Source organism: Carettochelys insculpta, chromosome 4 (genome assembly GCF_033958435.1).
Source record: "Carettochelys insculpta isolate YL-2023 chromosome 4, ASM3395843v1, whole genome shotgun sequence".
Taxonomy (NCBI): domain Eukaryota; kingdom Metazoa; phylum Chordata; order Testudines; family Carettochelyidae; genus Carettochelys; species Carettochelys insculpta.
The window spans coordinates 47,159,506-47,181,584 of NC_134140.1; the positions used below are offsets into that span (position 1 = coordinate 47,159,506).

The 22,079-nt window shown below is 43.3% G+C and overlaps 1 protein-coding gene across 2 annotated transcripts in view; it reads right to left on the reverse strand.

Moving 5' to 3' along the window:
- GABRG1 (gamma-aminobutyric acid type A receptor subunit gamma1) overlaps positions 1-22,079 on the reverse strand; it is a 92,868-nt gene that overhangs the window by 50,672 nt on the left and 20,117 nt on the right. The window contains exon 2 of one of the 2 annotated variants that reach the window (XM_074991798.1): positions 15,912-16,060. The exons of the other annotated variant lie outside the window; for it this stretch is intronic. Coding sequence (XP_074847899.1) covers positions 15,912-16,060 — 149 coding nt within the window. The remainder of the gene's footprint in view (positions 1-15,911; positions 16,061-22,079) is intronic. 2 annotated transcript variants of the gene reach the window in all.

Genomic DNA, 22,079 nt, shown 5'->3' on the forward strand with positions numbered 1-22,079 from the left:
GGTGTCCTTTGACACCTTTTGACCTTTGCGAAGCCAACATTCCCTCCATGGTTGCAGTATGTTGTATTCGCTATAATATTTGCGAATCAAAGGAAGGAAATTTCATGCCTCCATGGGTGGCAGAGGCAGATGGCCTGGGCAGGGTTTATGTACAGCTGGACAATAGGGCATTAAGTAAAGCTCATGCAGAAGCAAAGGAAATCAGGGAGACTTTGAACAATTACTTTATGAATGAGCACACAGCCACGTGAATCTGCTGTTTTAACTATTGTGATACCACCCTCATAATGATGTGTGCTTGACCCTTATGAAAGCACCTCCAACTGCATCCCAACCCATGCAAACCAACAAATGACACTGATTTTCACAAAAAAAAAAAAAAAACCCACACACACACACACACACACACACACACAACCACCACACACACTTTATTTAGGGGACTGAGGAGTAGGAAAAAAGGGAATCCGAGTACCACATGTGGGGAATGTGAGCCTTTTGCAGTATAGAGAGGTCCTGGGGATGGACCACGAGTCCGTCTGTGCCCTGCCCATTTCCCCGCCCCCTCCACCCACATTCAGTGCCTGCAGCAAAGGCAGGGGGGGAGAGGTCAGGCAATATCGAGGGCAGATTGGGCAACACACTGAGGAGGTCACATGACAGAGCCTTCTGGTGGGTGTCCTTCTGCAGTTCAAGAACAGACCACAGGATGTCAGTTTGCTCCTTGACAGCTGTCAGGAGCTCTGCCACATCCTGATTCCTGCACTGGAGCATGTTTTGTCACCACTGCTACCTCCACCTTCTGTCAGCAGTGGCTTTGGCCCACTCCCTCTCTGCTTTTTCAAGCTGCTGCAGGATGAGATCCTGTTTGGAACTTTTCCTGCGGTGCATCACAGAAACCTTATCTCCCTCTCTCATGCTGCCTGTTGAATACAGTCAAGGTCAATATTTAAATCTAATTTTTTAAATGTGACAAAGCACACTGCCCCATACAATGAGAGTCTCTGTTTGACTATCATTGCAACTTTATTTTCAAAGGCTGCTTTTGGCTTCTAAAGGATGACAGTGAATCAACCTCTGCAAAACAGATGTTAGTTCTCCAGACCATTTAATTGCATACATGGCAAGATCCTGACAGCTCAGGGGCGGGGGGGTGGAGGGGATGTCAAGGCATGCAGCCACAACCCCACCTGAAATAATTTTTTAAAAAAATGTATATATGCATGCACGCACCAGAAGAGTTCTCTCCAGTATTGCTGGACCCGAGAGTATCAGGAGCTGATGAGGGACGAGGTCCAGGGTGACAAAGAGTTCCGGGCTGGCAGGATCAGCTTGCTCGTGCATGTGCTGACTGGCAGCATTCTCCTCTTTATTGGCCTCTGCCTCCTCCTCACCCTCTTGCTCTCACCGGACACCTGAGGACAGGTTCTGAGAAGCCCATGCTAATCTGGGGAACATAATTGGGTCCCTCCCAAGAACGATACCGTGCTGTCATAATAGTGGGATGTTTTGGGAGATGCCCCAGATCACCCATTGGCTTCTCTCACCTATTGGTAATTCTGTCTGAGGTCCTTGATTTTTGACCCGGCATTACTGATATGCCCTTTCCCAATCATGCCCTGGAAAATCTTCCCATAAAATGTCCACAATTCTTTTGCTGGTTCACAGTCTGGTCAGCACAGATTCATCACCCCACAGAGAAATGAGATCCTGGATCTCCTAATGGCTCCGTGCTGGGGCTCTTTTGCAACCCTGAGAACTCAGATCAGACCTTGAAGAACTCATGATGGCTAGATGCCCTGGCCCCTGAGGTGTGCTCCTAAGGCTTGCTATCCACGCTGGTCAGAAAGAAAATGAATTCAAATTCCCAGGCTTTCTGTTACCTACTTCCTGTGCACCTGGAGTGGCAGAGGTGAAACTGGCCAGAACAGACGTCTCTGGGGCATTGTGGGATACCTGTGGTATACCTCTGGAAGACAATAAAATAGATTCAAAATAAACACCATTTCCACAGTACCACTAATTTAATATTTTACACACACATTATATATAGGTAGTCCATCATGTCTGACGATGACATCTTGAGCTTGCACAAGCTCATCGGTTGTGGACTTGCATGTAGCTGAGGAGTCCAAGCTTTGAACAGCCTGGGCATTCACAGTGGGGGCAAGGGAACTGTTCTGGCTCTGTTGGTGCAGCTGCTGCTGCTGCTTTCTTCCTCTAACAAGCATCAATGAGGAGCATGCATCGCTGCTCTTCAAAGTTGTCATATGCATGTCGTATGAGAGCACGCCAGCCTGTTCAGTCTTTTGCATGCTGCTCTAGCTGATCTTGTTTTAAACCAGCATGAGCAATGTTAGCCTTCATGCAGTCTTTATACCTCTTGAAAGGCCGACCTGGATTCCTTTTGCCCTGGGAGAGTTCACCGTAGAGGAGTTGCTTAGGGATTCTTGACTCCATTTGTATGACATGCCCTGTCCAGCGGAGCTGGGCTTTCAGAATCATGGCTTCGATGTTCATGGTTCCTACTCTGTCCAGGACTTCCAGGTTCGTAACTCTGCCCTGCCATTGAATGTGCAGTATTGACCTCCAGCTGTGTGTGTGGAAGCACTCCAGCAGTTTTATATGTTTTCTGTACAAGGTCCAGATTTCACAGCCATACAGGAGGAGACGACTAGTCAGGACTACAGCCTTCTACACTTTCAGTTTAGTTGACTGTTGGATATTGTGCTGATTCAACATTCACGCTCTCAGACGTCCTAGTGCCCAGCTGGCCTGGCAGATTCTGGCATTGGATTTCTTTGTCAAGGCAGCCACCATTGGCTATCACACTGCCAAGGTACTTGAACTCCTCTACTGTTTTTAACTCTGTTCCTTCAATAAAGATTGAAGTGAGGAGAACAGCAGATCCTGGAGCAGGTTGAAACAGTACCTTGGTCTTTCCTGGGCTGAAGGTCAAACCACAGAGGTGAGTGGCAGCAGCAAACTTGGTGATGATGAGCTGGAGATCAGATTCTTTGTGTGCCATAAGTGCACAGTCATCAGCAAAAAGGGCTTCAAGGATGAGCCTCTCAAGCCTCTTGGTTTTAGCATTCAGACGATGAAGGTCGAAAAGTGATCCATCAAATCTGTATTTTATGTAGACTCCACGGTCCAGGTCCCTAATTGTGTTGGCAAGGACGGATGTGCAAAAAAGAGGTTAAAGAACACGGGCCAGCACGCACCCTTGCTTCACACCATTGGATCTCTCAAATAGATCTGAGGACTCGACCTTTCAAAGAACAAAGCCAGTCATGTCATTGTGGAACAGGCATATGAGGTTAATGAATCTTCTCACGCAGCCAAGTTTTGACAGGATAATCCACAGGGCTTCTCTGTTGACAGTGTCAAATGTCTTGGTCAGGTCTATAAAGACAGTGTACAGATCCAAGTTCTGCTCTATGCACTTTTCCTGGACATGATGAGCAGCAAAGATCATGTCAATGGTGCTGCAGCCTGGGCAAAAACCACACTGGGCCTCTGGTAGGTTCTCCTCTGAGATGCTGGTGATCAGATGGTTGAGGATGACTCAAGCCAAGATCTTCCCAGCAGTACAGAGAAGGGAGATGCCCTGGTAATTTCCACAGTCAGCTTTTTTGCCCTGGTTCTTGAAGGGCGAGATGATTGCAGCATGCATAAAGTCTTTGGGTATGTCTTCTTCCCAGATGCTGATCAAAATGTTGTGAAAGGCTTCAAGTGACTCTGGTCCTGCCGCCTTGAAAATTTCAGCAGGGATACCATCCATCCCAGGGGCTTTGCCAGAGCTGGTCTAGCCGATTGCCTTTTTGACCTCATCTATTGTAGGGGGCAGGTCAAGACGGTCAATGGTGGGTCTCTGAGGGATCTGGTCTCGGGCCACAGGGTCAACAATGGAGGATCTGTTGAGAAAGTTGATGAAGTGCTCTCTCCACCTATTGTTGATGCTGTTCTTCTGCCTCAGAAGGGTCATGCCATCTGCAGACAGGAGAGGTGTCGTACTTGGCTTTGAAGGTCTACATATAGCTTTGATAGCACCGAAGAACATCTTGGAGTTCTTGGTGTCAGCGTAGTATTGGACTTCATCAGCTTTACTCTCCCACCACTCATCTTGCATTTTACGAAGTGCCATTTGCGCCTGGCTCTGAAGGTGTTTAAAATCACCACATTTGGAGATTGAGGATTGATCGTTTCACCACAGCAGAAATGACTTCTATTTTTCCTCCAAGATCTTCATGATGGCTTCATAATTTTCATCAAACCAGTCTTGGTGAACTCTCTTTTTCAGTCCTAATGTTGACTTGGCTGACTCCATCACCAGGGTTTTGAACTGGTCCCACTTTTGTGTTGGGTCTCCAGCCAGAGGTCCATGGGATGTCAGCACTTCATCAAGACAGGCTGAGAATTTCTCATGATGACCAGTGTGTTGCAGCTTCACGATGTTGAAGGAGACTCTGACAACCTTGAGCTTCTTGCGGTGCAGTGGTATGATGTGCAGCATAACAATTGATCTGACGAGTGTATGATCAGCCCAGCACTCAGCTCCCTGCGTGGCCCTGGTGATCTTAACATCTCGAATGTTCCCCCTGCGACTGACGACACAGTTAATGAGGTGCCACTGTTTTGATCTCGGGTGCATCCATGTGGTCTTGTATTTATTGACTTGCCTGAAGAGAGTGTTGGTAATTGTCAGGTTGTTTTCTGCATACAAGCTCAGCAGAAGGTGGCCACTGGTATTCATGTTACCAAACACCATGATGCCCCAGCACCTCTTTCCAGGTCCCGCTGTCCTTGCTGATCCTGGCATTGAAGTCACCCAACAGGAGAAGCTTGTCACTTGGAGGAATTGCTTTCACAAGATGGTCAAGGTCCTCATATAAACTTTATTTTGCTTCGTCACTGCTATTCAGTGTGGGGGCTCAAGCACTGATGACTAACATGGCAAGAGGTGTTGAGGGGGAAGCAGAGCTTGATCAGATGCTCACTAATGCAAGTTGGTAGGTCAGGAAGCTTGTGCAGAAGTGATGTCTTGATGGCAAGTCCCACTTCATGGATTTGGTCTTCATTTTCTGGACTGCCTTTCCAAAAGGTGTAACCTCCTTTTGGTTTGCAGATGGAGCCTTCCTCTGCCAGTCTGTTCTCACTCAGGGCAGCTATGTCAATGTTGGGCCAGTTCTCTTGCTATGAGGGCCATTCTTCTCTCAGGCCTCATAGCATTCTCCCTGTCCAAGAGGGTGCAAACGTTCCATGCTGCAAATATCATCTTTCTTTTCACTGTTTTTTGACCGCTGTGAGGGTAAAACTGCCAGCTGGGGCATGCTGGCCATTTTGGCTGGGACAAGCAATTTTTGGGACACCTTTTCTAGTCCCCTCCTTCTTTGAGGGTAAGCAGTGCTGTTCCTAAAAAGGCCTGCTCAGTCGCCTGGGATGCTGCTGAACTTCTCTGTCATCCCGGGGTCAGAGTCGAGTGATCAAAGTCCACAGGCCGCCTACATGCAGGTTTGGAGCTACGACTCCCAGGGGTCACCTCCACCTGTCACTTCGCCCCTCCGCGATCATCATAGGACTTTGAGGTAAACAGAAGTGATGAGAACGTGCAAAGAACCTGTGCGGGAGAATGTTTAAAGTGGAAAAGCAGTTGCACAGGGGCAGTTCCACTCTCTGCCTCAGAAGCCTGGTTCCAATGGTACACAATAGTCGTCACGGCTAGGACTTCCTAGGTTGCAGTAGATGGACATACCATCTTTGGTGCCTTGTCATGCCCTTTGCTCTGCACAGTGCATTGCAGAACCACTTTCCTGGTCATTGGATCTTGCTGTTGATCTCATCCGCCCAGTCCGCCGGGGCTGACTTTGCATGCTGGGATAGGCAATTCCCTACCTCACCACAGGGTTCTGACCTGCCGGCTACCCTCACCTGGTTTAGCCCGCCTGTCGAAGCAGTTTATCAGGGTGTGGCTGATGCATGCTACAGCTTGTTGGAGCCACAGGTGAGAGCTGGGTGCCAGGTGGTGACCAAAGGTGCACAAACTGCCCCGAAGAGACACGACAAGTCCCCATACCAGACATGCTACCCCTCCCTGGACACCCCATACACCCCAACCTTTTACAATTAGACTTGGTGTTACACCATATGGGAGGGATGGGTGAGAGTCAACCTTTGTGCCCCTTAAAACTGACCTAATAGTATTTGCAGCAAAGACAGTCGCATTGTAAAATCGAGCTAAGTGCCTTAAAATAGATTTTTTATTTTTTTTTTTTTTTGCTGTAGATAGACCCAGTCTGAGAAATCCATGAGATCACCATTTATTCATCTGCCTCAAGGGGTTTCCATGTGAGATGCCACAACAACCCATTTGTCTACCTCCTCTGTTCAGTGTGTTCAGGATGCTGTTAGATAGGCCAGGAAGGAGATATGGGATGAAATTCTGGCTCCATTGAAATAAATGGCAAACGTCCCATTTCAGTGGATCCAGCAAAATAAACAACCCAATCTCACAATGAGATAACAATTTAAAGGACATCAGATGAAGGATGCCCAGTTCAGACAAGACAGAAGTATTGTTACATGCTGAGGAAAACATCTACAGGTTGAACCTCTCTAGTTCAGCACCCTCAAGGGCTGACTGGTGCTGAATGACAATTTGCTGCACCATGGAGAACAATATTGTCTAGCAGCATTACTAACATTTCCACTGCTTACTGGGCTCAAAGACGACAATTTAGGGGTACATTATAGCTGAACAACTGCACAGAATACTAACAACCAGGACTGGTGGCTGCAAACAAACTTTACAGGACCACAGAAAGCTTGGCCACAACTATAAGCGGTGATCTGGTAAACTAAAATCATACCAGAGCACAGATGTTGCTGGATGAGAGAGGATCTACCTGTACAAAAATCAGTAAATACTGTAATTGCATCTAACTGGTGGAGTGTGGCTCCTGTTTATGTTGCAGGTTTGCATTTTAGGGCCCTTGTGAATTTCTTGTGGCTCATGCATGCCCATGCACTAGCTGGATCTTGTGTATCGTAAGAGGAGTGTCACTTTTTCTTTTGGATCTAGACAGTGCCTGTCATGTGGATGGAGTGAACAGTGATTCGTGGGAGGGAATGTAAATAGTGAATATTTTTTTACTTTTTCCATTTTATTTTACATTGGAAATTCTGAAAGTGTTAACCATTTCGATCTTTGCTTCTGTCACTTTGAGACCTGACCATATGTGGGACCAAAGATGAAACAAGACAGATCACTGTAAAAACAAGAGAGAAATGCACCAGAAGTATGTGGTGGGGAAGAGGGAACACAAGCAAACAAAGAAATTAATGTTGATTTCCCAAATAATAAAGAATAATAATAAAACCTTTTACAATATTATGTCTGTATGTAACATGGATCTATACAGCCATGTGGAAGCCAGAAGTACAATGTTTAGAACAGAATATGGTTTTGGAACAGAACCTTTATGCTTTAAGCATTTCAAAACAATAGCAAATAAACTAGAAATAATGACCATAAGTGAACAAGGTGGCTCTTAAGCAGTCCTCAAAGTAGTGAATACTGGAATGAAAGGGACAGAAAATAACTGGATATACAATGTCCAATTTCAAAATTGTCATAGAATTCTCAACTTTCACATGAATAATCACCAGAAAGAGGCAGAAAGGGGAACTCAGTGTCTCATACAATGGAATGGATTCTACTTTGAAATTTAACAGCAATTTCCCCTTGTTCTGAAATGGTCTGTCAACGTCAGGAAGAAACCAAACCTTTTTGCAGGTATTTGAGCCGATAGGCTTCAAGTTCAAATAAAAACATTGCTACTATGAATGAGTCAAAGTAATTGAATAGCAAAAATTCTTCTGTGGATATCATTACTTGAACCTGAAGGTTAATTCCGGTCAAGTTACTTGGTTCTGCAAGTTTTGAGATGTTGAAACTAACACCAGATTTTATCAACATTATTAAGGAGGAGTATAGGAGAAGTGTTATTACTGACTAATTTTGTTTCCTTCTCTATTAAATGTCTACTGCATTTTAACAAGCAGCAGGACAGGAGGTGAATATATAGTATGCATTTCTTTGAATGGTTCAGATTTTGAGGCCAGTGATGTACACGGATAGCAGTTTACCTCTTCTGGAGAGGAGTAACAAAGAACACAGTCTGATAACCTATGTTTTATTCAGGGACAGAAGTTTGTGGAAAAAGAAGGATTCTCAGAAACAGAAAAAGGCAATGTGAGCTAATGAACACGACACTGGTGTGGGAGTATGGAAAACTAGTTTCCAATCATGGCCATACCAATGACCTTGGCAAAGTCGTTTCATGGTTTTTGTGCATCTGATTGTTTCCTCTGTTAAGATCAGTGGTGTTCAACTTGTGGTCCACAAACCCCTGGAAACAGGGCACAGACTATATCTAAGATTTTGAAAGGGCTCTGCATTCCCATTTGACATATTTTAGGGGTCCACAAATGGAAATATTTGAAAATAAAAATCATTGATTTTGACAATAAGCTCTTCAAGACAAGATCACCTCTTCCTCTTTATCTATAGAGTCTAGAAGAAAGGAACCCTGACCTCTCAGAACAAAAGAATGGCCATACTAGGTCACACCAAGGTCTCTCTAACAATAGCCAGTGCCACATGTCTCAGATGGAACAAGTGATCCATCTCCTGTTGCTTGTTGCCAGCTTCCAGCCAACAGAAAGTAGGGACACGCTCACTGCCATCCTGGCTAATAGCTATTGATGGACCTATCCTCCATGAATTTTTCTAGCTTTCCTTTGAACCTGTTACAAGCTTGCACTTCAGAACATCCTGTGGCAATGAGTTCCACAGGTTGACTGTGCGTTGTGTGAAGAAACACTGTCTCATGTTGTTTTTAAATCTGTTGCTTATTAATTTCATTTGGTGGCCCCTTGTTGTTGTTTTATAAGGCGTAAATAACAAATTTCCTATTTAATTTCTGTGCACCAGCCATGATTTTAACAGATTTCAGGCATATACCCCGATCCAGTCATCTCTTTTCCAACCTGAAAAGTCCCAGTCTTTTTAATCTCTTTTCATATTTTTGCCACTTACTGAAGATTTTACAGTTCCAATATATCTTTGTGATATGGTGGGATCACCTCTACACACAGTATTCAAGATGTAGGCACACCAAAGATTTATACAGAGGCAATGATATTATCTGTCTTATTATATATCCCTTTCATAATGACTCCTGACACTGTTTGCTTTTTTGAATGCTACTGCATATTGAGTGGATGTTTTAGCAAACTATCCACAGTGACTCCAAGATCTTTCACTGGAGTAGTAACATAATATAAAGGGGGCTAAACTAGTTATGTATAGTTGGGATTATGCTTTCCAATGTGCATTACTTTGCATTTATCAAAATTGAATTTCATCTGGCATTTTGTTGATCAGTCATCCAGTTTTATTAGATCCCTTTGAAGCTTTTAGCAGTCTGCTTTCTACTTAACTTCATCAATTTTGTATCATCTGCAAACTCCATCACATCACTGTTTACCTCTTTTTCCAGAGCATTTATGAATATGTTGAATAGTAATAATGCCAGTACAGACCCTTAAGGGACACCACTGATTACCTCTCTCCACTGTGAAAACAAATCATTTATTCGTATCCTTTGTTTTCCCATCTTTTAACAAGCTCCTGATCCATGAGAACAGCCTCTCTCTTATGCTATGAGAGCTTACTTTGCAACATTCCAGCTATTGATGTACTTTTAAAATTGCTATTAGTTTTTGGGTCTCCTTTCTGCTTTCCTCACTGAGCTTTACCTTATACTTCAAGGGGATTCTTTTAATTTTATTTTGTATCTCACTGCTTCTTTTACTTTGTTGTTTAGCTACAGTGGAACTTTTTGGTGCTTTTACTATGTTTTCAAATTTGGGATATACATTTAAGCTGAGCCTCTATTATGGGGTCTTAAAGAAAAAGTTCCATGAAGCTTGTAGGGATTTCACACTTTTAGTATTGTATCTCTTAATTTCTGATAAGAAGGCATCATTTAATTAATGTTCAAATTTTTACATGCTTTCCTTTCTGAAGTTAAACCTATGGTGTTCCTGTAGTGTTTTCCCTGCAACAGAGATGTTAAATTTAATTATATTATGGTCACTATCAACAAGCAGTCCAGCTATATTCACCTCTTGGACCAAATCCTGTGTTCCATTTAGAATTAAATCTGTAATTGCCTTGTTTCTTGTGGGTTCCAGAACTAGCTGCTCCAAGAAGCAGACATTTAAGGTGTCAAGAAACTTTACCTCTGCATCCCTTCCTGAGGACACATGTAGCAAGTCAACTGGGGATAGATGAAATCCCCCATTACTGCGTTTTTAATTGTATCATCACTAATCTCCCTTAGCATTCCTCAGTCATTACCACCATCCTATCCAGTTAGTTAACTGTATATCCCTACTACTATATTCTCATTATTCAAGCAACGAATTAGTAACCATGGTACAGTTTAGTTTATATAAAATTTTTACTTAAATTTGATTGTATGCTTTCTTTCACACAGACTAGGTCCACATAGCAGCCTTATTAGAAATCAGCTATTCTGGAACAACTATTTCAAAACAGGGCTGCTACACATAAATATGTATTTCAAAAATGTCACTTAGCTATTTCAAAATACAAAGTCTGAACATATCACACTATCAAAATAGCACCTATTTAAAAATAACTTTCGAAATAGGTGCTGTAAAGACAGGGTATAGCCCTTATTTTGCAATAGCTATTTCTAAATAAGTGCTATTCGGCATCTTGGGTACATTTACACAAGCCCCTTCCTTTCCAAAGGGACATGGTCATGACCAAGTTGGGAAGATGCTAATGAGGCACTTCCATGAATATGCAGCCCCTCATTACCATAATGGCAGCCATGCACGATTCAAAAGTACCACTTCCGAATCATGTGCTGCCTGTGTAGATGGGAGCCTTTCAAAAAGGACCCCCCAGACTTTGAAAGCCCCTTCTTAAACCAAATAGGCCCCCCCCATCTACACGCTTTCGAATCGCATGTGGCCGCCATTATGCAAATAAGGGACTGCATATTTATTTCAGCGCCTCATTAACATCTTCCCAAGCCGCTCATTACCATGTGCCTTCTGAAAGACACGTTCCTTAAGATTGCCTCGTTCAAAATAACCATTTGAAATAGGTGCTATGCCTCCTGCAATGAGCTTGACCAATTACGAGATAACGTATTTGCTTTTTCAAATTGATTTCAAAATACTGTGTATGTAGACAACAGCAATGTTATTTCAAAATAATTTAGCTGTGTGGCTGTAGCCATACAGGGCACTCCTGCACCAGCAGGTTCTAGCTTTCCAATATACTTTGTATTCCAGAATTACTGTGTTCCATGATTATATATAAATAAGCAGTAACAGTGAGTTGAGTTCAACCTGTTCATGAAACAGAGAGCACTGTATTGTCTCCAGCAGGGTTAAAAATACTGGGTAGAAACATTTGCTGTCTTTCTGGCATCAATGCGGGGCCTTCCAGCAGGTTTAGAGAGGTACAGCTTCTTGGGTCTCAGCTTGAGCTTGGAGCAAACTAGCAAGTGATCTGTATCACAGTCAGCACTATGATAGCTGCATGTCAGAAGGACGTTTTTGAGGTTATTACGCCTAGCGATGACCACATCTAGTTGGTGCCAGTGCTTCGAGCATGGGTGTCTCCGACACTCTGTACTGTGGCTTCGTTTGGAAGAATGTGTTTGTGATGCACATATTGTGGTACGTGCACAGTTCAAGGAGACACTGTCCATTGTCATTCATTTTTCCCACACCGAAGTGTCCTAAGCAGGAAGGCCATTAGGCCCAATCAGCTCCAACTCTTGCATTGAAGTCACCCAAGATGTACAGCTGTTCACGAGCAGGTATTTGCACTACAGCAGCACTAAGCACATCATAGAACTTGTCTTTTACTTCTGGTGTGGCATACAGGGTTGGAGCATAAGCGCTGATCAGGTGGACAGGACCAGCGCAAGTTTGAAGAGTGATCCGAAGAAGTCTTTCTGATCCGCCCATGACTAAATCAACCATTTGTAGAAGCGTGTTTCTGACAGCAAAGCCAACACCATGCTCTCTGGGTTCTTCTTGGGCTTTACCCTGCCAGAAAAAGGTGTAGTCCTTTTCCTTTAGAGATCCCAAATCTGCGAGTCGCATCTCTTGCAGTGCAGCGTTATCAACTCAGAGCCTCTTCAGTTCCTCGTTGATGACAGCGGTCTTGCGGGTGTCACTGATGGCCTGAAGATCTTCAGTCAAGCCAGTCAGCATGGTCCGCACATTCCAGCAAGCAAGCTTAAATTGTTGATGTTTCTCATTTCTTGTTGATTTTCTTATTGGTTTGCCTGGTGCCCAAATTTCAGTCACTTGTCAGGTTCAGGAACCTGAAGCCTCACGCACCCAGCGAGGCAGGTGAACTGTGGCGGGACGGTACCCTATTGGCTGGGGGCTGCCCAGCTTGAGGCAGGCGGTGACTGTCCAGTGAGATGCAAGGATCTCTCCCTTCGTCGAAGGCAACCTCTGGCGCTCGTTCTCTACGCCTATCGAGCAAGAGCTTATAACTGGTATCTGTTGCCTCCCGTGTTGATGCAACGCTGTTCAGCGATGCCGGAGTACCTCTCTGGGTGTGAGCCTGGGCACTTATTATGGAGACTCTGGGCTGCCCAGACACCAGTGTCCCCCTCTTGGCTTTACTGATATACTCCAAAGGAGAGGATAACCCCCACGTCTGGTACCAGCTCAGCTGCAGGAGTTGCCGGGACAGTGCCAGAAGTTGACACCGAACCGCCTTTGGACTCCACTCTGGATTTTCTGTCAGGGTTTACTCCCTTAGCCTTTCTTCCCCCCAGGATAACCCACAAGGCAGTGGGGTGTGGAGAATGTGGTTAAGGATCCCACTACTTCATACCTCTCTGTCACCACAAGTCACCATAGCTCCCTGCAGAGCAATGACCTCATATCCCCAGGACCCTCCTCCCCACCTTTCACCACCCCTCCCCCCCGCTACCATCACCATAGGACCCTCCCCAACCCACTACCCCCATCTGCTCCCATGTCCGCCCTCCTCACTGCACTGGCCCCTCTCCCCCCAGCTGCTCTCACCCTCCAGGAAAATCTGCGCAGCGACCCTGGGGACGCCGATGCGACAACCAAATGGCAACATCTGAGGGATACAGTTTACAACATGGCCTTGTCGGTGTTTGGAAGAAGAGCTAGAAACACGAACAACTGGTTCGAAGCTAACTCCGATGAGATGATTCCAGTCATTGAAAAGAAGCGCACTGCACTCCTGCAGTACAAACGCTCACCGAGCCAGAGTACCCAGCAAGCACTTAGAGAGGCCAGAAGAACAGTACAGCAGACAGCCAGGTGCTGTGCCAACAACCACTGGCTCCAGCTATGCAGCAGCATCCAGACCTGTGCTGACTTTGGTAATCTCAGAAGAATGTACGAGGGTATGAGGAAGGCATTAGGACCCACCCAGAACAAGATGGCACCTCTGAAATCCAAATCTGGTGAAGTCATTGCTGACAAAGCCAAACAGATGGAGCACCGGGTTGAGCACTACTCCGAGCTGAACTCACGCGAGAACTTTGTGGTTGATGCAGCCCTCGATGCCGTCGAGCTCCTACCAGTAATGGATGAACTGGATCAAGAACCGACTGTTGATGAACTGAAGAGAGCCATCGACAGCATTGCAGCAGGAAAGGCCCCTGGTCAGGATGGTATACCACCAGAGGTAATCAAATGTGCCACGGACACACTCCTGGAACCCCTACATGAGCTACTGTGCCTGTGCTGGAAAGAGGGTGAGGTTCCACAGGATATGCGCGACGCTAACATTGTAACGTTGTAAAGAACAAAGGAGACAGAAGCGACTGCAACAAATACCGTGGAATCTCCCTCCTAAGCGTCACTGGTAAACTGTTCGCTCACGTCATCCTTGGCAGACTCCAGAAGATTGCTAAGAGGGTGTACCCCGAATCGCAGTGCGGATTCTGCGCAGAGAGGTCTACCGTTGACATGGTCTGCTCTCTAAGGCAGCTGCAGGAGAAGTGCTGGGAGCAGAGAAAGCCACTCTACATAGCCTTCATCGACCTGACCAAGGCCTTTGACTTGGTCAGCAGGGATAGTCTGTTCAAACTGCTCCACAAGATAGGCTGTCCTCCACGGTTACTCAAGATGATCCAGTCGTTCCACGAAGACATGAGCGGAACCATCCAATATGACGGCACATTATCGGAAGCTTTCAGAATCAGGAGAGGCGTCAAACAAGGATGCGTGCTTGCTCCAACATTGTTTGGGATCTTCTTCGCACTCCTCCTGAAACATGCCTTTGGATCTTCAACAGAGGGCATCTTGCTGCACACAAGATCTGATGGGAAACTGTTTAACCTTGCAAGGCTGAAAGCTAAGTCTGAGGTGCGAGAACTCCTCATCAGAGACGTGATGTTTGAAGACGATGCTGCTGTAGTGTCTCACACAGAAGACCAGCTTCAAAAACTGCTGGATCAGTTCTCCAAAGCATGCAAGGACTTTGGGCTTACCATCCGCCTAAAGAAGACAAACGTACCTGGTCAGGATGTTGCTGAATCCCCATCAATCAGCATTGACAACTATACATTAGAGGTCGTCCACGAGTTCGTTTACCTCAGGTCCACCATCACTGACACCCTGTCATTGGACACTGAGCTAAATAGGAGGATCGGAAAAGCAGCCACAACTCTGCCCAGACTCCGCAAGAGAGTGTGGAATAACAAGCTGTACACTCACACCAAAATGCAAGTCTACAGAGCCTGCATCCTCAGCACCCTCCTTTATGGCAGCGAGACTTGGACCCTGTATGCCCGCCAGGAAAAGAGGCTGAACGTCTTCCACTTGCGCTGCCTCAGGCGCATCCTTGGAATATCATGGAAGGACACAGTGACCAACACTGCCGTCCTTGAGCAAGCTGGAATCCCAACCATGCACACCCTCCTCAGGCAGCGTCGACTCTGCTGGCTTGGCCACGTCCACAGGATGAATGATGGAAGGATTCCAAAAGACATCCTGTATGGCGAGCTAGCCTCTGGCAAAAGACCTCCCAGATGCCCCCAGTTGCGCTACAAAGATGTCTGCAAGAGAGACCTCAGAGAGGTAGACATAGAGCTAGACAACTGGGAAGAACTAGCAGACGACCGCAGCAGATGGAGGCAGGGGTTACACAAGGGCCTTCAGAAGGGCAAGATGAAGATCAGACAGCTAGCAGAGGAGAAGCGAGCACACAGAAAGCACAATAAGGACTTGCCAGACACCCACTACAATCTGCAAGAGATGCAGCAAGGACTGTCACTCTCGTGTGGGTCTTCATAGTCACAATAGACACCGTAAATGAAGTCCTCAACCGAAACTTTAAAGGGCGCGACCCATAGCCTATGCAGACTGAAGGATGCCTACTACTACTACTATGAGAAACACTTGTAATAAATATTTGAAGATGAGTGGATTTTGACAGCTTATGAAAGGTCTGTATGTGTAATGCCGTCTAATAAGAAGGATCACATTTAAAATAGCAAAATGAAACAAACAAAAAAATTAATGATTTGTTGCCTATTTGATATTGCCTCAAAAGTTAATACTTTACACAGTACAAAACAGGTATGCATAAATTTCTACTGTGGTTGCTATAATAAGTGGAACATCATTTTCATATGTTCCATGTTATTGACCTTCTGTTTATATAGCTTGATGCATTATATCACGAACAGTTGACTTTTAAACAGCTAATTGCTGCCATTTTGTTAAACTCTATGCAATGTCTGCATTCTCTGGTTCATATTATCTATTTACTATATAAGGCGAGATGAACTTACCTCCAATATCTGGCCGAAGTTTACTGTCATACCCTTGAAGTAAGGAGTCCAGTATGTGAGTGACATCTCCACCATGAATCTTTGGTGCAAGTACCCATGTTTTGTTCATGGTTAGATCTTCATCATCTTCATCATCAGCTTTATCAGCACTAAGGGGGGGTTGAATAAAAAATGAGGGAAGAGAGACCAGTGAAAAATGTATACACCCGAGGGAGAATGAAATGATAACCAAGTAAATATGGATGCCTAGTGACTATGTAAACAATTTGAATGCATTTTGGTGCCAGCACGTATATCAAGTATGTGGAACTATTTTATTGCTTATTTTTTAATAATAGCAGAGAGCACCTGCTAGTTCATCCACCTTAGCGATGTGTCAAGAGAAGCATCTGCCACTCAGAAAACAGTAACTCTGATCACAAATAGAGTGATGCTGAGTGAAGTCTTAACAGCAATTTCACCTCTATATTGAGGATTTTTGTCCCCTAAGCGTTTCCCAATTCAAATGATGTATTTAAAATCATTATGCCAGGCATGGACAAACTGCAGATCATGAGCCACATGTGGCTCTTTTATTGCCAACATGCAGTTGCTTGCAGACCCCTGTACAGCCCTCCCCATACCCAGCCACCCAATCTCCACGTACCAGCAATGGAGTCGACGGCTGCCATGGGCACCAGGGGAGGGTGGGAGGAGGGCCCGGCTCCACACCCAGAAGGGGCAGAGCCAAGGGCAGAACAGTGGGGCCTAGAGCAGTCAGCTTTCAGCACCACCCAGACCACAGCACAGATTTCTCCCCATTCCCCTCCCTCTCTTCACAGTTGTGCTCAGCAGTGCTGCCAAAGTAGCAGTGGCAACTGGAGCTCTGGGTCCCTTTGAAATGTGGGGTCTGAGGGCAATTGCTGACCCCTATCAGATAGGGCAGGAGAGCTCAGAGATCCTGCCCTGAGGAGGGACTGTGGGACTAGGAGCTTCTGCATTGCAGAGTGGGGAGTCTGACTTTAGCCCTGCAGAGAGGTGTCAGCTCTGCAGCCCACCGGGCACTGTCCCACAGTGTAGCTTGTGCATGTCCTCTGGCTCTTGAACTTCTGAACATTATTTTATGTAGCTCATATGGCCAGTAAGTTTGATGACTCCTGCACTATGATAATGTTTTTGAAGAGATGTTGAGTCTTGATTAGGTGTTTCAAAAATCAAGACCATCACCTTAACATTTCTCCTAATGTGCAGTAACATCACTCCCAAACCAAGATCTGCCATATGGTAATACTTGGTTTTAGCCTCCAAATGTTCTACATAAGGGCCTATTGATTTCACATGGTCCAAATATTGAGCAAAGATTCCTAAAGTATTCAAGGATTATTTTTATGAATAAATGTTCGTAGTCATGAGCTAAACGTTGTGTGTCATTAATTTATTTGCATGTAACCATACTGCAGCAAGAGTCCTATAATGTTCATTTTAGTTCCAATTGTTTGTTATCAGGACATTTTATCAAGATGGAAGAAATACACAAGGAAAACAATTACATGCCTATTTATTAGCTACATTTCAGTTAGGTAAGTAATTTATAATTTATCACTGAATCAGAAGCAAAATGGTATAGGTTTGCATGTTTATATAGATGTACTTATCTGATCTTAAAAAGGTCAAAGAATGCCTGGAAGAAATCCATTTGAATCAGATGAATGCACACTTAAATATTTCTCCATTGCTAACATGTGCAATTCATGTTACTCACCCATATCTTTCAAGTACTTCTTGTTGGCTTCTAACCAAACAAAACTGATAGTAACTAGTTAGGCCTGGTGATCCCCCAATAATAAGGAGGAAAGTTGGGTGAGGTAATACCTTTTATTGGAAGGGTTCTGTGTAAGCTGAAAATTTGGTCTTGCTTACTAACAGAAACTCATGCAATAAAAATACTTACCTTGTCTCAGTAGTAACTATGGGAGTCATAGGGCGAGTCTGCTCTAGGAGCTAGTTAGGCACCACTTCGAAGTAGCTAACAGAGTCTGCATACATTTTCCCTTACTTCAAAGTTAACTTCAAAAGGAGGGAGGCTTAACTTCAAAGTCCTTACTCCATTCCCAGGAATGGAGTAGTGCCCTGCTTCAAAGTTTAACTTTCAAGTTATTTTTGTAGCATAGACACTGTATGGCTGTGTAACATTAATTACAAGAGAGCATATGGAATCCAGAGAAATCAATTCAGTGCTAAGATAGGGAAAAGGTATTTAGGCAACAAAAAGGAATGAAATCACCATCCTTGGAAAAAGTTGCACATCAATACAGTTTTAAAAAAAAAAAAAAAAAGTACTGTTTTCCATTTTACTCCTAGGGTAAGATTTTTCAGACGTGCCTAAGTGTACATCTACATTGCATTTTAAAACCCATGGCAGCATATTCAGATAGCAAGCCTACAGACGTGGCCTCACAGGACTTGTGTTATGGCACAAAAAACAAACACACACACACACAGGACTGACCTTCTAGTCTGAGCTGGAGCTCAGTCTCTGAAATCCACCACCCTGTCTGGGCTGCAGCCCAACCCTGAAATCTACACGGCTGTTTTTAGCATTGAGGCAGGTGCCTGCGGACCCAAGCTCAGAGAGAGTCACTGCTGCAGGTTTTAAAATCTAGTGTAGCTATATTCTAAATGACTAGTGATCACACTGAGAATCACTGCGGTGATTTTGAAAATCCCAACTTTAGTTTTAAAAACTTTCACTGTCCTATAGTGAATTAATGCCATTAAAAGGCATTGTTATAAATGATGACAGATTACAGAAGTCCATGCATATTTTTAATCATTAAAGGGAAATCCGAGTTCTTTGGGAGGTGGAAAGGCTATTTTGCCTCATGTAGTGCTGCCAGAGGAAAGTCTGGGCTGCTGGGGATACATGTGGTCTGTGAGAAAGCTGGGGGCTGGGGAGAACTCTGCTGAGTTCTCTTCCCCTCCCTCTCCTTGCTACAACTAACAAAGGATGCTCAGTCTGTTCTCCTTGCAGTACACATTGCTGCTGTGGTTATCAAGAAAAAGCCTCAATGTTCAAGGTGTTTGGCTGGCTGACAAAATTAAGCAGGCACAAAATGGAAATTGCTATATTCAGTGGTTTACAATTCAGTCAAAGATGAATGGATTATTCATGGAATGAGCAAAATGCACCTCTCTGATCCCTGGGCTTCTCTTCTGGGGGGAAAAGAAAAAACAAACAATGGAGTTGTTAACGATTCAAAAAGTTGTAAGAATCTTTTATAATGGAAAGTATTAGACAGTGTAGCGAGAGAGTTCACTGCTAGGTCCCCCAATAATAGTGTGGAAATCATGTTAGCACCTTAGAATTGAAAGGGATTGCATAACATGTAACATCTTGATAGTACTGTACAGAGACAACTATTAAATATTTAAAAAGTCTCAGTGAAATTCCATACTATACGCTAATGTGAGTAATAAGAGAAGTCTCAACTACATTCATCCTTGCAGAATTACTGATTGCTATTTTATGTTTTGTCCCTGTTTTTACCTACCTTGTTACTGCAATTGTTGTTTTAATTACGTTTGAATATATGGGCTTTCTACTCTCTTTGCTTTTCTCCTTGAGCATAATGGAGTAGTCAGAATGAATTTAAACACACATATATTGCAAGGAGACATCATTACTGTGAAGCAGTTTTTTTTTTTTTAATTAAAGAAAGGCATTGCCCTGCCACTGTGACTCAATTTAGACAGAACCTGCACCTACCAAAGATTCACTAAAAACAACAGGTTCAGTATAGGTACAGGGATACGCCTGAGTGGAGTTATTTTAAGGAATGAGAGTTCTTCCCATGAAATTCTGAAGACACAGGTGAAGTGGATGTGATCCTGTCCCCTTTTAGTTACTTTCCAACACTAAGGAGCCATTGAGTCTTAGCTAAAGGAATTTTGTCTTGAGCTAATGTAGTAAGGATATACCAAAAGGGCCAATGATTCCAGTATGTTCTAAATTATAGTAGTCAATACACTCCTGTACTCTTGCCCCACATTTACCCATTTAAAAAAAAAAAAAGGATAGGATTTAAGTATAACTTGGTTTATTATTTCACTCCCCCCAAACAATGGGAACATCTACTTTCCTCAAACTTTCAAAACTCCACACTACAAATACAAACATAAGCTGCTAAGATCAATGCCCATCAGCAATATGGCACTAGGAAAACAGTTGAAAGAATTCCATCCCGGAACCTTTCAGTTTTTCAAAATTTGCTTATGTAAGTCTAATGAGGATTCTTATTAGATGCCACATTTATTTTGATTTGTCCAGGATCCCATATTTGAAATACATTCAATATTCTGCCTCCTCAACAGCAAGGCAGTGGTATTTTCACTCATTTTCTTGGGTGTCTCTCTTTTTCTATGGTACAGAGGTGAAACTGTTGAACTAAAAGCTGTAGTTTAAAAGATCCAGCAAGGGCAGACTTGAGAGAGAAACCATTTTATTACTGTGTCACAATAAAAGTAAATTACTGAATACTTGTACATATTAATGCCACCCATCGCTCCCATTTTCCACCACAATTCTTACTGCTAGAATTTCACCCGTTCCTAAAAGCAGAGGAGGGAACATAAATATACATTAAAAAATAAAACTATTTCTTACTGTGAGTCATAGGATATTTCAGTATTTCCACTGCAAGACAAATTAACCTCTTTCCCTCTGTATATTACTGGAAGTGTAAAGTAATAGAAATAGGTATGATTTGTCTCAACAAGATCCACTTTCTATGAAGCCTTTGGAAAATGGTCTTTGGCACTAAAATTAAGAATGAATTTAATAAGACTCTCAAACATTAAGAATTTACTGATCCATAGTGTTACATTAATTATCATGCATTGTACTTCAGATACGGAGTTTGATTACACAAAGAATTCTTTTCAAACAACACTAAATTTGAAGTCTTTCCACATATCATAACTAATAAATGTTTAGAAATGAAGTTTTCTAACTATATATTTAGTTACTGTTCAGTTTAACTGTAATTAAACAAAACATAACCGCATTATGCTCTTTACCTTGCAACTAATTGGAGAAGTTACCATGACTAACAAATCCCTGAGCAAAGTGACTAATGACTGAATAAATCTTTTCAGTGTCAGGCAGAATGTTCATCTTCAGACTTTAATATCATAGGTCTTTGTTTTACTTTTAATATGAGGCAAAAAAAAAAAAAAAAAAATCAGATGAGCTTTAAAGTTGTAATTAACACGTGTCAAGTTATGTAATTAATTGTAAAAATACAGAGCAATGATATTGCTCCTTTCTGCTGAAGACAGCGTGTGTAAAATTAAATCCCGCACCATGGATTATAGGCACACTGGAAATGTAAGTGCCTAAAAGCAATCAATGACCATAAAGATTAAATGTTTTAGATAAAATGACCTTACAGTTTTAATAAATGAATTATATGACTAATTGTAGTTGATAAGACATTTTATTTCTGGATAATAGGAACTAACAGTGCACAAACCACAGGGAAGTGTTCAGTGTTCCCTATGACTCTGTGTACTTGAAAACTTTGATTTCCTTCCTAACACAGAATACTTATAATAAAAAGCTATGATGAAATGTCAGTAAGGTGATCGGAACTGACAACATTTCAGATCAGTGCGCTTATAAAAAGATCTGAAGTTTACACCTACCTTCACTATTGCCTTGAACAGAACTAATAGCATTGCATCTACATTGAGCCAGCCAAAGCCCATTTTTAACCCCTTAATTGCTAGTAATTACAAACACTTTGGGAATGCACATTGTTCACCGATCTGGGCAAAACATGATTGTTCTTTCGAAAGTTCACAGCTGAACTTTGACTCAAAGGTTGAAAGCAGTAAAAGCAGCATTGGTCATCTGCATAGTAACCATATTAATTTAAATGAGATAAGAAGTCTCATTACTGTGTCAAAAAAGTTTAAAAAAAAAAAAAAAAACACCTTTCCCTTTTTTATTTTTAGTACAGTTTGAATCTGTCCAATCTGGCACACTCTCATCCAGCAACATCTGTAATCTGGCATGATTTTAGTTAACTGGATGACCATATATCATAGAATACTAGGACTGGAAGGGACCTTGAGGCCATTGAGTCCAGCCCCCTGCTCCAATGGCAGGACCAAGTACTGTCTAAACCA